Source organism: Lupinus angustifolius, chromosome LG19, assembly GCF_001865875.1.
Source record: "Lupinus angustifolius cultivar Tanjil chromosome LG19, LupAngTanjil_v1.0, whole genome shotgun sequence".
NCBI lineage: Eukaryota > Viridiplantae > Streptophyta > Magnoliopsida > Fabales > Fabaceae > Lupinus > Lupinus angustifolius.
The window spans coordinates 3,058,590-3,071,959 of record NC_032027.1 but is presented as its reverse complement, the minus strand read 5'-3'; the positions used below and the strand labels follow the sequence as shown (position 1 = coordinate 3,071,959).

The 13,370-nt window shown below is 33.8% G+C and overlaps 2 protein-coding genes across 3 annotated transcripts; both read left to right on the top strand.

Moving 5' to 3' along the window:
* On the top strand, window positions 1,028-2,926 carry LOC109333739. 2 transcript variants are annotated; one of them, XM_019569303.1, is made up of 3 exons: window positions 1,028-1,093; window positions 2,113-2,220; window positions 2,307-2,926. In XM_019569303.1, the coding sequence occupies exons 2-3, from the start codon at window positions 2,127-2,129 to the stop codon at window positions 2,450-2,452; spliced, it is 240 nt and encodes a 79-aa protein (XP_019424848.1). In that variant the 5' UTR covers window positions 1,028-1,093; window positions 2,113-2,126; the 3' UTR covers window positions 2,453-2,926. The 2 variants fall into 2 exon arrangements, with proteins under 2 accessions (XP_019424848.1, XP_019424849.1); XM_019569304.1 differs by lacking the exon at window positions 1,028-1,093 and adding an exon at window positions 1,171-1,248.
* LOC109334326 (TMV resistance protein N-like) lies at window positions 4,113-9,417 on the top strand. Its single transcript, XM_019570034.1, has 6 exons — window positions 4,113-4,677; window positions 5,172-6,267; window positions 6,463-6,738; window positions 6,857-7,621; window positions 8,481-9,060; window positions 9,094-9,417. Exons 1-5 carry the CDS (start codon window positions 4,202-4,204, stop codon window positions 9,051-9,053), a joined length of 3,186 nt encoding a protein of 1,061 aa, XP_019425579.1. The 5' UTR covers window positions 4,113-4,201; the 3' UTR covers window positions 9,054-9,060; window positions 9,094-9,417.

The window sequence follows — 13,370 nt, the reverse complement described above, 5'->3', positions numbered from 1 at the left end:
ATAGATCAAACAAAGACATAAAGATTTTAGTAATATTTTGGTAAAGAGAATAAAGTGTCTTCTCATGTTAGAAGATAATTTATTTCCTTCCGTCAGTAAAAGTATAATATGTGTATTGTTTAGTTTAGTTTTAGAAATATTTTTGTAGAAAATGATTAAATCTAATACATGTCATAATTTTAATTGTTGTAGGAGTTATCTCCTTATACCAGAAGATACTTTATTTTTTTGGTAAAATTATGTTGAAGAGTTTCACAGAAGATTTGGTTGGCAATGTCAAAATCAACAATACTTGAAAACACATTTTCTCACATCTATCACACTCTATTTGTTAGGCTCATATTGTTTTTCATATATATATGAGCACTTTGATTTTGCTCACCTTGATATCTATATAAACAACATTCAATGGAGTTTGTAATACAACACAAAAACTTAGTTTGATATCACAATTCTTTTTGAATGAAAGTTACAATCAAATATAAGAAATATTTTTAAACAGGATAGTAAACCACGTAAATTCAATTCATAAATTGAAAATGAAAAAAAACTAGGTATGAACCTAGCTATAGATTTCTATACCAATAGAATATGAGTTCATCTGTATATACAATATATTATTTTATACATCAATTTTAGAGACCTTTTTATAACAAATTTGATATATGATATAAAGTACAATAAATTCGATACATGATACTAATATGTATAATAGAGTATTTATGGAGTACTCTCGTTAATGTGGTTCAAAATACGGTTAAATGAGAGGTAATGAACTATGTGTATGATATCAAATGCTATGAAAAATATGAATGGTTTTGAGACTAAATGTTTTACCCTCTTATATTAAATTAAGGGAATACATTACACTCATAAAAGAAAAGAGAGTAAAATTAGTAAAACAGTGAAGTGTTCCCAAAAAATGGAATAAACACACTGAATATTGGGCCACAGGGCCAATAAGCCCATAATGATAAAAGCCCACAGGAGAAAGCCCATTTGAAAAAAAACATTTCACACTTGAAACTGTTGTTTGTACTTTGTACTGTGTTTCATTGTTTTTTTCGCAATCCATTATTCCTCTTTGTCTCTGGTAATAACCCTAACTTTCTTTTAAATGCATTCTCCATTTCAATTTCCGATTATGTTACCTCTTAATCCCTATTTGTTTATTTCATCTGCAAACTATGATTCGTAATCCCATTTTTTAATTATAATTGGTTTCTTTTGGTTTCTCTCATGATATTTGTACGCTGAATTTTTATTCCTTTTGATTTTTTGTATTTTTTTTGTGACTCGACGAATTAAGTGGGTAGATGTAGGCCACGTTTGTTTTTGGCATAAAAAATGATTTTTCGGTAAAAGTATTTTTAGATTGTGAAAAAATATTGATTTTCAAAAGGTTGAATTTCAGTTTTTTTGAAGCTTCATTTTTTAGCTCAAATGGACAAATATGCATATGCAAGTACTTTATTTATTTATCAAAATAATCACTTTTTTGAATAAAGGGTTAAAATCCCAGATTTCTTCTTTTGATTTTGCTTAATTAATAATACTGTTTACGAGGTATCAGTCATCCAGGCATGTCAATTTGTTCACAGGAGTTTAAGCAAATTTTGTTTCTTTCCTTGATCACAATCTATTGTGGCCAATATTATATTCCAAAATATGCGAAATTATGTTCTACATAATTATAAATCCATCTGTTGTGGCAGTGACTTACCTTTTGTACTGTGCTTATACCCTATAGTAAGATATCAATCTCTTTATGGGGTCTAGAATGGTTACAACATCCCAATATTTTTTTGGGAGGGAGGTCTTATGTTGATGTGTCTTTTGAATGTTGATGTGTGTCTCCAGCTCCTTTTGTCTACTTGAGGTTATTGTTTTCTGCAGTCAGTCGTAAATATCGATGTAGTTTTGGACTGTAGTTTCCCTGCCCCACAGACTGTTATGTTTCCATGCATTTAGCACGTATCCACGTGTGAAATGGACCACCATTGTTGTCTTTGCAATTTTTCCTGTTTTGTCCTTTTAGTATAGGGAGGTCTCTCCCATTCACCTCTTTCTTTATCTAAGTTATGACTGATTTTTCACTCTTGCTATGTGAAGATTGCTCTATAACCATGTCAGCCAAACATATCATAGCTGCTATAGTTGCATCTTTTGGAGTTGCATATGTCTGTGATACTACCATCTCAGACAGCAAGATATTTGGAGGTAAATCGTGCTTTCTATAAGATTTGGTTCTGTTGTCGATGTTGTTGTTTCAGCAGCATGTAATAACTGCTGAGTTCTTTCTTCAGGTACCACCCCTGGCACTGTTTTGAACAAGGGTTGGTGGGAAGAGACTGACAAAAAGTTTCAGTCATGGCCTCGTACTGCTGGTCCACCTGTGGTCATGAATCCCATAAGCCGCCAAAATTTCATTGTGAAGCCTCATTCTGAGTAGTGAATTTGTTAATTGATTCTGAATTAATCAGTTTAACTTTTTTCATGAGATCTCTCCATAAATACTATTTTTGTTTGAGGCAAGAATCTTGCTGTTCATTTAGCTCTGGAAGTTACCATGTGATTGTTTTAATGGATAAATAAAATGTTACTGAATCAATCTTGGATGATTTATACACATTTTTCTTGTGTTCAAATTCTCTGTTGTCCTTATCACGGTATCAATGGGAATCATTGCCTAAGAATATATTTATGGTGCGATTCTTCTACTGTAGTTGGCTCTGCCATTTAGTGAAAGGATTAAACTCAGGATTTAGCGAAAGGATTGAAATCTGCATTTCTTGCTATAAATTCATCTTAGTCTAGTGACGGATTTAAATTGACCAGGGAATGTGTTTTTGGGTAAGTAAATGTAACTGAACCAAATAGTATGGTTTGGTAGGTGTTTTTGTGTGTTGAGATATGTTTCAACTGATTGTTTTGGTTCATATATAATTGATATTTCAAATTCAAAGTGCATGTTTTGTCTATAACTTGGTATCAATCAAAACCTGAACCTATTAGTTTGGTTTGGTAGATGTTTTTGTGTGCTGAGATGTTTCAAGTTTCAACTGATTAATTTGCTGCATTATGACTCATTGTCAGTATCAATTTTGTGGATCTGCTACCATAACATGATATTTATGTGACCAAAGCATGAACTACTCCAGAGTGAAATAGAAAAGAAAGTTCCTGTTTTCGGTTTGAAGCTCTTTTCTACCTTGTCAAACTAAGTTATTGCAGCGTCTCCTGGTGCACATACTTCCTAAGACTAACACAATGCAATGTCAAAGAATCAATTTGGTCCCTCATGTTTTTCACTTGTACCAATTTAGTAAATTGGGAAACCAAAAATGTTCCCTATGGTCAAATTAATCATTTTTAGTATTATAACTAATTCTTTATTACTTTAGTTCCTACCAATGATTATTTTGGTTCATATTCATGATGCTAGTTTGAACTTTTAAGCATCAAACTGGTTGGTAAAAAATTATAAGGATTAATCTGAATGTTCACCTTTTCTTTTCTTTTGAGTGTGGGATGGCCCCACTTGTATAATATTAAAATTTTGAGTGTAATTATTTATATATTTTCAATATAAAATTTTATACATAGTTAATAGAATATTTATGCTTACAAGCCTACAAGGTGGGTTATTTGAGTCACGTCTTTAGAAACTATGGTCCTATTCCTGTCACATCCATTTTCTAGTTGTATTTGATGAATTAAACTATTTCAATTTTTGCTGTCAAAAGTGGTGGCTAACAAGTAGGGTCCTTATTGTTTTGAATTTGTATTGAGGTCACATTATTGCTGGATGACACCCATTTTGCTGATAATTATGCCATTTTTTTGGTACAGAAAAAAAGAAAAGAAACTACACAAGTTCATTGTTTTCTTACTTTTTTAGCCCCTTTTTCCTTGGGAAAAAAATGGCAATCAAATAATGAAAAAGAATAGGGAGAAGAAAGAATAATACAGAGAATTTGTATGGGGTCTTCCATATGAGTTCAATATACAACATTTTCCAATTCCAATACTAAACAATCTAGGATTCATATATTGTTTCTTAGGAAATATATACAAACTGACAAAAATCTCACTACGATAATTGTACACAATAATCTTCACCTTAGATGATTTTGAGCGGATAAAAGCAGTTTGTCTTCCAATCTAAAACTAGCTGAACTTTCCCTTCCATACTCTCACCATGTCTTCTTCTTCTTCTTACCATCTGTATGATGTGTTTCTGAGTTTCAGAGGTGAAGACACTCGCAACACCTTCACTTCTTCTCTCTACTCTGCCCTCACTGACCTCACCATCCATACCTTCATGGACAAGAATCTTGAGAAAGGAACAAAGGTTAAACCTGAACTATATAGAGCAATAGAAGGGTCTAAAATATCCATGGTTGTTTTCTCACCAAGGTATGCTGGATCAAGATGGTGTCTTGATGAACTTGTGAAGATTATGGAGTGTCATAGAAGTAATGGTCAACTTGTTGTGCCTGTCTTTTATAACGTTGACCTTGCACATGTACGCCATCAGATTGGTGAATTTGGTGATTTTTATACACAGCTTCTAAGGAAACAAAGATGGGTCAATCATGCTCATGTCTTGGCTGAATGGAAGACAGCACTCATTGATGCTGCTAACTTTGTTGGTTGGCCTGTTGCATCTGACAAGTAAATTCTATGTTCTCTTACTTCTTTTCTTTTTATTTTTTACTCATTTCAAATGTTAGGGGTATACTTAGCACGTTTTCTATAACTCCCTGCATAACCGTATTTAGTGCCATTTCTTATAGATTTGAATCATCTTTGGCTTGACCATAGGAGAAATACCCTTTGATAAAATCATTTCTTGTTTAGGGTAACTCATTCATGTAAGTGAGTGCACATCACCAATTACTCTTTTTTTGTTCATTCTTTAACTTAAACTGTAGGTGAAATTCTAGTTCCTTCCTTATAAGGAACTAATTCGCAAAAGAACCATGAATTGGTACACAAGAATCAATTTGCAAAAGAACCACGAATTGGTACACAAGAACCAATTCGCGGTTCTCTACCAAACTGAGAGAGTTGTGTTTCAATGATTTTTCCATAGCTGCATTTGTGGCAGACCCAGAATTAAAACCTTGCATATGTATGATATTTTGTGCTCATTTTAATTATTGCAGTTACAATGTCATCAAGCTTATTGTTCAGGATATTTACCGAAGGTTAGACAGCACATCCTTGCCTATTACAGATTTTCCAGTTGGGTTAGAATCTCGTGCCCATGATGTGATTGAGCTTTTGAAAGGGAAATCAAGCGCAGTTCGTGTAATAGGGATATGGGGAATGGGAGGATCTGGTAAAACAACCTTAGCCAAAGTTATCTTCAATCAAATTCATAGGGATTTTGTAGGTACAAGTTTCCTTGCTAATATTAGAGAAGTTTGGGAGACAAATGGAGGCCAAACTGATTTACAAGAACAGTTACTTTTTGATATCCTTAAGTTAGAAAAGATGAAGATACATAACATTGAGTTGGGAAAGGCTATGATCAAGGGAAGACTGTGTGGAAGTAAAGCACTTGTTGTACTTGACGATGTCAGTAAGGACGAGCAACTACGAGCCTTATGCGGAAATCGTACATGGATTGGTCCAGGAAGTGTAGTAATTATTACAACCAGAGATGTGCGTGTACTTAATGTACTCAAAGTTGACCATGTTTCTGAAACAAAGGAATTGGATAAAAGTGAGTCCCTTGAGTTGTTCAGTTGGCATGCTTTTAGGGAAGAAAGACCAAGAAAAGACTTCATTGAACTCTCAACAAATGTAGTAGCTTATTGTGGAGGATTACCACTAGCTCTTGAAGTTCTTGGATCTTATTTGTACGAGAGGACAACACTAGAGTGGAGAAGTGTTTTGTCCAAACTAGAAATGATTCCCAATGATCGAGTGCAAGAGAAATTAAGAATAAGCTTTGACGGTTTAAGGGATCATATGGAGAAGGGTATATTTCTTGACATATGTTGCTTTTTTATTGGCAAGAACAGAACCTATGTTAGGGAGATTCTAGATGGATGTGGACTTCATGCTGAAATTGGAATAACAGTCCTTCTGGAACGGAGCCTCATAAAAGTTGAAAAGAATAACAAACTTGGAATGCATGATTTGCTACGAGACATGGGAAGAGAAATTGTCCGTGAAAGTTCACCAGAGGAGCCTGAGAATCAGAGTCGTTTGTGGTTTCGGGAGGACGTACTTGATGTATTGAAAGAACATACTGTAAGAACTTTACTTTCTTCATATACAGTTTTGAAACTTTTGATCATACTCCATGATCTTTTGTTTTTGCTCCTAAACTTCGGTTAAAATTAAGGGGTTTATTTTCTCAACAGTGTTTTACTTGCCATGTGCAATACACGAATGCATAGGCTGCAGTTTTATACTTTTATGTATTTTCCTCTGCTTTTTTCACAGGGAACTAAAGCTATTGAGGGATTGGCTTTGAAGTTGCAAAGATCCAGTAAAGTTTGCTTCAGTACCAAGGCTTTTGAGAAAATGAAGAAGCTGAGACTTTTGCAACTAAATGGAGTACAACTTGATGGAGATTATGGATATCTTCCCAAATACCTGAGATGGGTTTATTGGGAAGGATTTCCCTTAAAGTACACACCTGACAACTTTTATCAGGGAAATATAGTTGCTATTGACTTAAGACACAGTAATCTTAAGTTAGTTTGGAAGGAGCCTCAGGTATACATTACTTGGAATTTTCTTTCTGAATTAAAAGGCCTATGACAATAGTAATATATAGTTGCGGTCATTTCGCTATCCATTTTCTTTAATTCCTTCTTAAAATTTTCTCTTGTAGGTTCTAGAGAGGCTGAAAATCCTTACTCTTAGTCATTCAAGGTACTTGACAAACACCCCTGATTTCTCAAAACTGCCGAATCTTGAAAAGCTCATCCTCAAAGATTGCCCAAGTTTGTCCGAGTTACACCCATCTATTGGTGATCTCAGTAATCTTCTTCTTATAAATTTGAAAGACTGCGTGACATTAAGCAATTTCCCGAGGACGTTTTATAAGTTGAAATCTGTGAAAACTGTCATAATTTCGGGCTGTTCAAAGATTGACATATTGGAAGAAGATATAGAGCAGATGGAGTCCATGACAACTCTAATTGCAAAAGATACTGCAGTAAAACAAGTTCCCTTTTCAATAGTAAGATTGAAAAGCATCGGATATATATCCTTATGTGGATATGAAGGATTATCATCTCATGTTTTTCCTTCTCTTATTCGTTCTTGGATGTCACCAACATTTAATCCTTTATCCTCTATTGACCCATTTGGGGGCATGTCTTCCTCTCTAGTTTCCATGAATATGCATAGCAATAATTTGGTTGATCTACCTTCAATGCTTAGCAGCCTTTCAAAACTTCGAAGTGTTTGGGTGCAAAGCAGCTCAGAGTTTCAACTAACTCAAGATTTCAGAAGAATTCTGGATGGCCTATCTGATGTAAATGTTACTGAATTGGAAACATCAAAAATATCAAAGCATTCTTTGAGATCTTTTTTGATTGGAATGGGAAGTTGCAGCCAAGTCTTCAATACTCTTAGCAGTAGCATATCACAGGTTCCTTTCCCTCCCTGACTCTCATATAAAATAGAACTAAAATATTTCAGATCATTATATCTATCATGTTTTCCTTTCTACTGTATTCTATTACTTTGCTTGTTTAATGTCTCCACTCTCCATTTGTTTTCTCATTTTCTCTCTCAATTATGTTTTTAGTCTACACAACACATATTTTTACCTTTTCTTTCTTTTATTTTCTAGTATCTGCAATGCACTTGCTGTATATATATTCATTACAGCTAATTGGACATCATATGTTGTTCCTTTGTACATCATTAGGAATCCAACCATGACTTGAATGTTATGTTAATATTTTTTGAGTAAAAGAATAATTTCTTTAATGCAGAGAATTTGGAATATAAGGAATCTCCCTTCACATAAAACGAAAACAACAAAACAAACTAAATGTTATTATAACATATTCCTTTACAGAAAAATATAGATTCAACAAGAAGATGCATAAGACATGGGTTACAGTCCCTTTTATATAGGCAGAATAGATTTACTTGATAAAATTGACTTAGTAATAAAGTATTGTGGTAGAGTAGCGGCTGTCAGGACTTTCAGCCCAATTTGCAGAATGGTTTGGACTTAGCAAGTGTGGTTGGAGGTACTGGTTGTGCTGAAGAAGGTACTTTGGGTTTGGGGCTGAATTGGATGGAGAGAAAATCTATGCTGATGAAACCAATATGGTTAAACAAAAGAAAGAAACATTACCACTAAGACAACCTTTTACTTTTGGGAACCATAATCTAGAAATAAACATGTCAAACATAATTTAAGAAATATGGTTGAAGAAAAAGTGCATTTGAATAACATTGTTATATATATTACTTAGCTTTCATTCATTGTACAGGAATTGACCGCTAACGTTTCTAGTGATTTTTCTCTCCTGGGTGACAACTATCCTAGTTGGTTAACCTACACTGGTGAAGGAAATTCAGTACTTTTTGAAGTTCCTCAAGTTAATGATTATTGTTTGCAAGGAATGGTTTTGTGTGTTGCTTACTCATCTACCCCAGAAAACATAGCAGATGAATGTCTTACTGGTGTCTTGATTGTTAATAACACAAATTCCTTCATCCAGCTTTACAAGCGAGACACGGTGATGTCCTTGAATGATGACGAGTGGCAAGGCATAGTGTCAAGTCTTGCACCTCATGACAAAGTGGAGATTTTTGTGTCTTTCGAGCATAGATTGACTGTCAAGAAGACAACATTGTATCTAATATATGGTGACTCAATTGATGGGGAAATGGAACCATCATCAGGGTCAATGATACCGGACAAAATGTTGTTAGATCCAGATTTGACAAAGCCAAACCTGACAGAGCCAATGAAACTAGTTACAATGTTGTCAAACCTGGATCAGAAAGAGACTCGAAAAAACTCCTGGTTTTGGTGCAATTGTTTTGCTCCAAAGAAATAACCTTCAAATATGAAATCTGTGCCTGGTATAATCACAAAGTTGGTTACATAATTAACGAAAACCAGATTGAAGGTTGGTTTCTAATTTCTGTAGTCACACGTCAGTTTTTCCCAGTTAAAGCAACATTGACTAGTCATGATATAAGATTATCTTCTCCTCATGCCTTGCAATTTTTTTATGTAAGAGGGGTAGTCCTATGTTTTATATGTTAATCATGGTCACTTCTTATCAATTTGGTCACTTTTTTTATCCATTAATATGTCTGTAAGAGTTGATTTCTCATTATTGTTTGACAACTTGTGAGGACATCCAACTGTTTGAAAACATTTGGTGGAGCACCAATATATTAACTGCAGTTTTGTGAGATTATGCAGTATTTTTACATGTTCAAATTATTTGAACTGCCAATGGGATTGTAGAAGCATAAGAGCTCTTTGATCTCCACACAAAATTTGCTTCAGAAATTTGACTTCATGTCCTCCTTTAATGGAGCTGAACTTGCTTACTGTCTTCATTCATCCTTGTGAGTAATCTTTTTCACTTTGAGATGAATGAATATATAGATGTATATTCATATTTCTGGTTTGGATTAAAGAATCAGTAGTATACCATGAGCTCTTAAAAGTAAAAGGATCATAACTCTGCCCTTGAATTATTTTGACCACAGGTCATGTTCTAATTTTAACTTCTGTGTCTACACTAGTGCTATTTTTCCAAGTTATAACTCATTCATAGCACTTGATCATTGTTCCAATCATCACAAATAGTATGATTTTGGAAAAGAAATGAACTGGTTTATCTATGTAAATTGATTATTTTATACAATAATTTTACAACCAAATTGTGACAACTTCAGATTATTGTTTGGTTTTTGAAATGTGCCATTGGTTTATGGCCATTTTACAAGATTCTGACTTGCTATTTTTTTTTGTAAATTTACTAGTCCTACTGTTTGCAATAGCTCAAGAAACATACAACATTAATCATTGAATCTATTGGAGTGCTATCTATTGGGTACATGAGACTACCAAAGAGCACTTTCCAATGAACTAACATAAATATGGCAGACATAATTCAAAAACATAAACAAAGGTCTTCAAGAACAAAAATCTGCATTATGGAAACAAAAAAAACTTGTAAACTTCAGTGTTGTTCAAGCTTTCCTTTTTCCTATTGATCTTCCTTTTCGTCTTCCTTACATCTTCTGGTTCATCAATGAAAATCTGATTATATGAGATATTTTGGGCCAATACTCTCCAACTTGTGGTTGGCATTTTCTGCATAATTTTGGACAACCTTCAATTCTTAAATATCCAAGGGCGGTGAGGCGATAGATATCATTCGGAAGAAACGTCAACTTTGGACAATTATGAATGAATATATAGATGTATATTCATATTTCTGGTTTGGATTAAAGAATCAGTAGTATACCATGAGCTCTTAAAAGTAAAAGGATCATAACTCTGCCCTTGAATAATTTTGACCACAGGTCATGTTCTAATTTTAACTTCTGTGTCTACACTAGTGCTATTTTTCCAAGTTATAACTCATTCATAGCACTTGATCATTGTTCCAATCATCACAAATAGTATGATTTTGGAAAAGAAATGAACTGGTTTATCTATGTAAATTGATTATTTTATACAATAATTTTACAACCAAATTGTGACAACTTCAGATTATTGTTTGGTTTTTGAAATGTGCCATTGGTTTATGGCCATTTTACAAGATTCTGACTTGCTATTTTTTTTTGTAAATTTACTAGTCCTACTGTTTGCAATAGCTCAAGAAACATACAACATTAATCATTGAATCTATTGGAGTGCTATCTATTGGGTACATGAGACTACCAAAGAGCACTTTCCAATGAACTAACATAAATATGGCAGACATAATTCAAAAACATAAACAAAGGTCTTCAAGAACAAAAATCTGCATTATGGAAACAAAAAAAACTTGTAAACTTCAGTGTTGTTCAAGCTTTCCTTTTTCCTATTGATCTTCCTTTTCGTCTTCCTTATATCTTCTGGTTCATCAATGAAAATCTGATTGATGTGAGATATTTTGGGTCAATATTCTCCAACTTGCGGTTGGCATTTTCTGCATAATTTTGGACAACCTTCAATTCTTAAATATCCAAGGGCGGTGAGGCGATAGATATCATTCGGAAGAAACGTCAACTTTGGACAATTTGTCATACCAAATGATCCCAGAGAACTAAAAGTTGATAGCCATTCAGAAAGCACCTCAAGGTTTTTGCAATCTACAATTAACAAGGATAGTAATATGTTTGTGGATTCTTGTAACCTATGAAGCACGGATTCGCCAAATACCCTCACGTGTCGGTGTCCGACACGGTCGGATACGCTCAGATTCGTGAAGGATACGTGTCTATAGAGTATCCAAAAATTAAAAAAATTAAAAAATAAAAATAAATATCAAGACACGTATCGGATTTTTTTTCAATAAAATATAGGATATATAGATTTGTTTTTAATAAAATATAGGATATATAGATTCGTTTTTATGATAAGATAGATTTGTTTTCAATAAACACTCACTTATTTAAAGGTCACATCATACCAACTTACCATCACACCACATTGACCCTCGAATAGCTGGTACTTTCCGATCCATAACACTGCCGGTCGATGCTTAGTATTACTGCCTCTACCGCCATAGGTATGTTGTGAAGAGCAAACAGAAAAAGGCTTACATTTCTTACTTCTTAGTTTCTTTTTGCTTAGTATGTTTATAAAGAGAAGAGGATGTGTGAGTATTAATAGAGAAGATAAATAAATGGCTTACCTTTATTTCTTAACAGAGAAGAGAGAAGAAAGAGGGTAGGAGAAAATATTTTGATTTACACTTATAATTTTATCATATTTTATGTATTTTTTATTAATTTATACGCGTATCCCTGAACGTATCGTATCCTACATTTTAGAAAAATGCGTGTCGACGTATCGGATACGTATCGTATCCGATACATGTATCCGTATCTGTGCTTCATAGCTTGTAACCAAGGCAAAGTCAACAATTGTGGCAAAGAATGGAGGCACACAGAACCAAATTAAAACAAAGTGTGCTGCTATAAGTTATCCACCCTTAATTATTATACAAAATGCCAAAGTAAGGAGATCATAGTCATTCTACAAACCTTAGAACAAACAATTTGGAATTGAGTGTCTGCATCACCATGACATTATGACTGTGTGAAAGTCCTTGGAGGAAGCTAAAGATTGTCCTCCACTTGCATAAATCCTTAACCCAAAAACAACAATAACTTGAATTTGATTTAGTGCTTTTAATTTATAACAAAGCTCCACTTCCTCATACACTCTCTCTTCTGTCTAAACTGTGTTATTTAATAAAGGCATATTCAACTTCGAATTCAGTTCAATTTAATATCATAATTTTACACCAAGTCCAGAACACATACAAAATCATTAGTATGGATAATGTTGGAAACGATTGTCACTTTCTTTTTTCAACAGCTCAAATAAGATTAGCATTGCTAGTGTATAATGCTATTTTTTTTTTCAAGTTGTTCATGACATGTTATTATCTCAAATAAATCAAACATTTAAGCATAGTCACAATCAAAGTCATTGCTAGCTTTTAATCTGTCACCTGTTTTCCTCAACTACATCAGTGGACAATATGCTGTATAAATATAAATTAGCAATAAAACATCTTCAATGGTGAAACTATAAAGAGTGGATAACAAAAACTGTTAATGCAGGAGTATGGTAGGAGTGTCACATTGGGTAGTATAACAAACTCAATGTAGTACTTAAGCCATGAGGCTCTCCCACCTAATAGACTAGTCTTTTGGGTTGGGCTCTCTTCATGTGCTTAAGTCCTTAACAATTGGTGTCTTTCATTGAGTCGTGTCATAGAAATGACTACTTATAGGCTGAATTAAGGTATATTACTGAATACTGATAAGTGAGTAAAGTCACCAAAAAGAAAAAGGGCTACCATCGAGTCAGTGTCGATAGGGTAAAATCGTTGTGGACGTCGGTCCTTAAAGAGGGCGGCAATGTTACGATTTCTACATTGAGTATCATAGCTAACTCAATGTAATATTTAAGTCATGAGGCTCTCCTATTAATAGACTAATCTTTTGGGTTCCTCATGTCCTTAAGTTCTAAGAGAGTAACATGAACTATACAGAAACAGGAGCATTATGAACACATTCTTTCCAATTTTACCTTCACTACTTGTACTTGGCATGTTTTTGCAATAGCTTAAGAAACACACAGCATTGGTCACTGAATCTAATGTAGTGCTATCTCAATTCTTGAAAAAGTT

Excerpts from the sequence above, each read along its gene's own strand:
- LOC109334326 (XM_019570034.1), top strand. The coding sequence starts at position 4,202 with ATGTCTTCTTCTTCTTCTTACCATCTGTATGATGTGTTTCTGAGTTTC. Across the intron at positions 6,739-6,856 it reads TAGTTTGGAAGGAGCCTCAG|GTTCTAGAGAGGCTGAAAAT; the intron begins GTATACATTACT and ends TTTCTCTTGTAG. Across the intron at positions 7,622-8,480 it reads TTAGCAGTAGCATATCACAG|GAATTGACCGCTAACGTTTC; the intron begins GTTCCTTTCCCT and ends TTCATTGTACAG.
- LOC109333739 (XM_019569303.1), top strand. The coding sequence starts at position 2,127 with ATGTCAGCCAAACATATCATAGCTGCTATAGTTGCATCTTTTGGAGTT. Across the intron at positions 2,221-2,306 it reads AGACAGCAAGATATTTGGAG|GTACCACCCCTGGCACTGTT; the intron begins GTAAATCGTGCT and ends TTCTTTCTTCAG.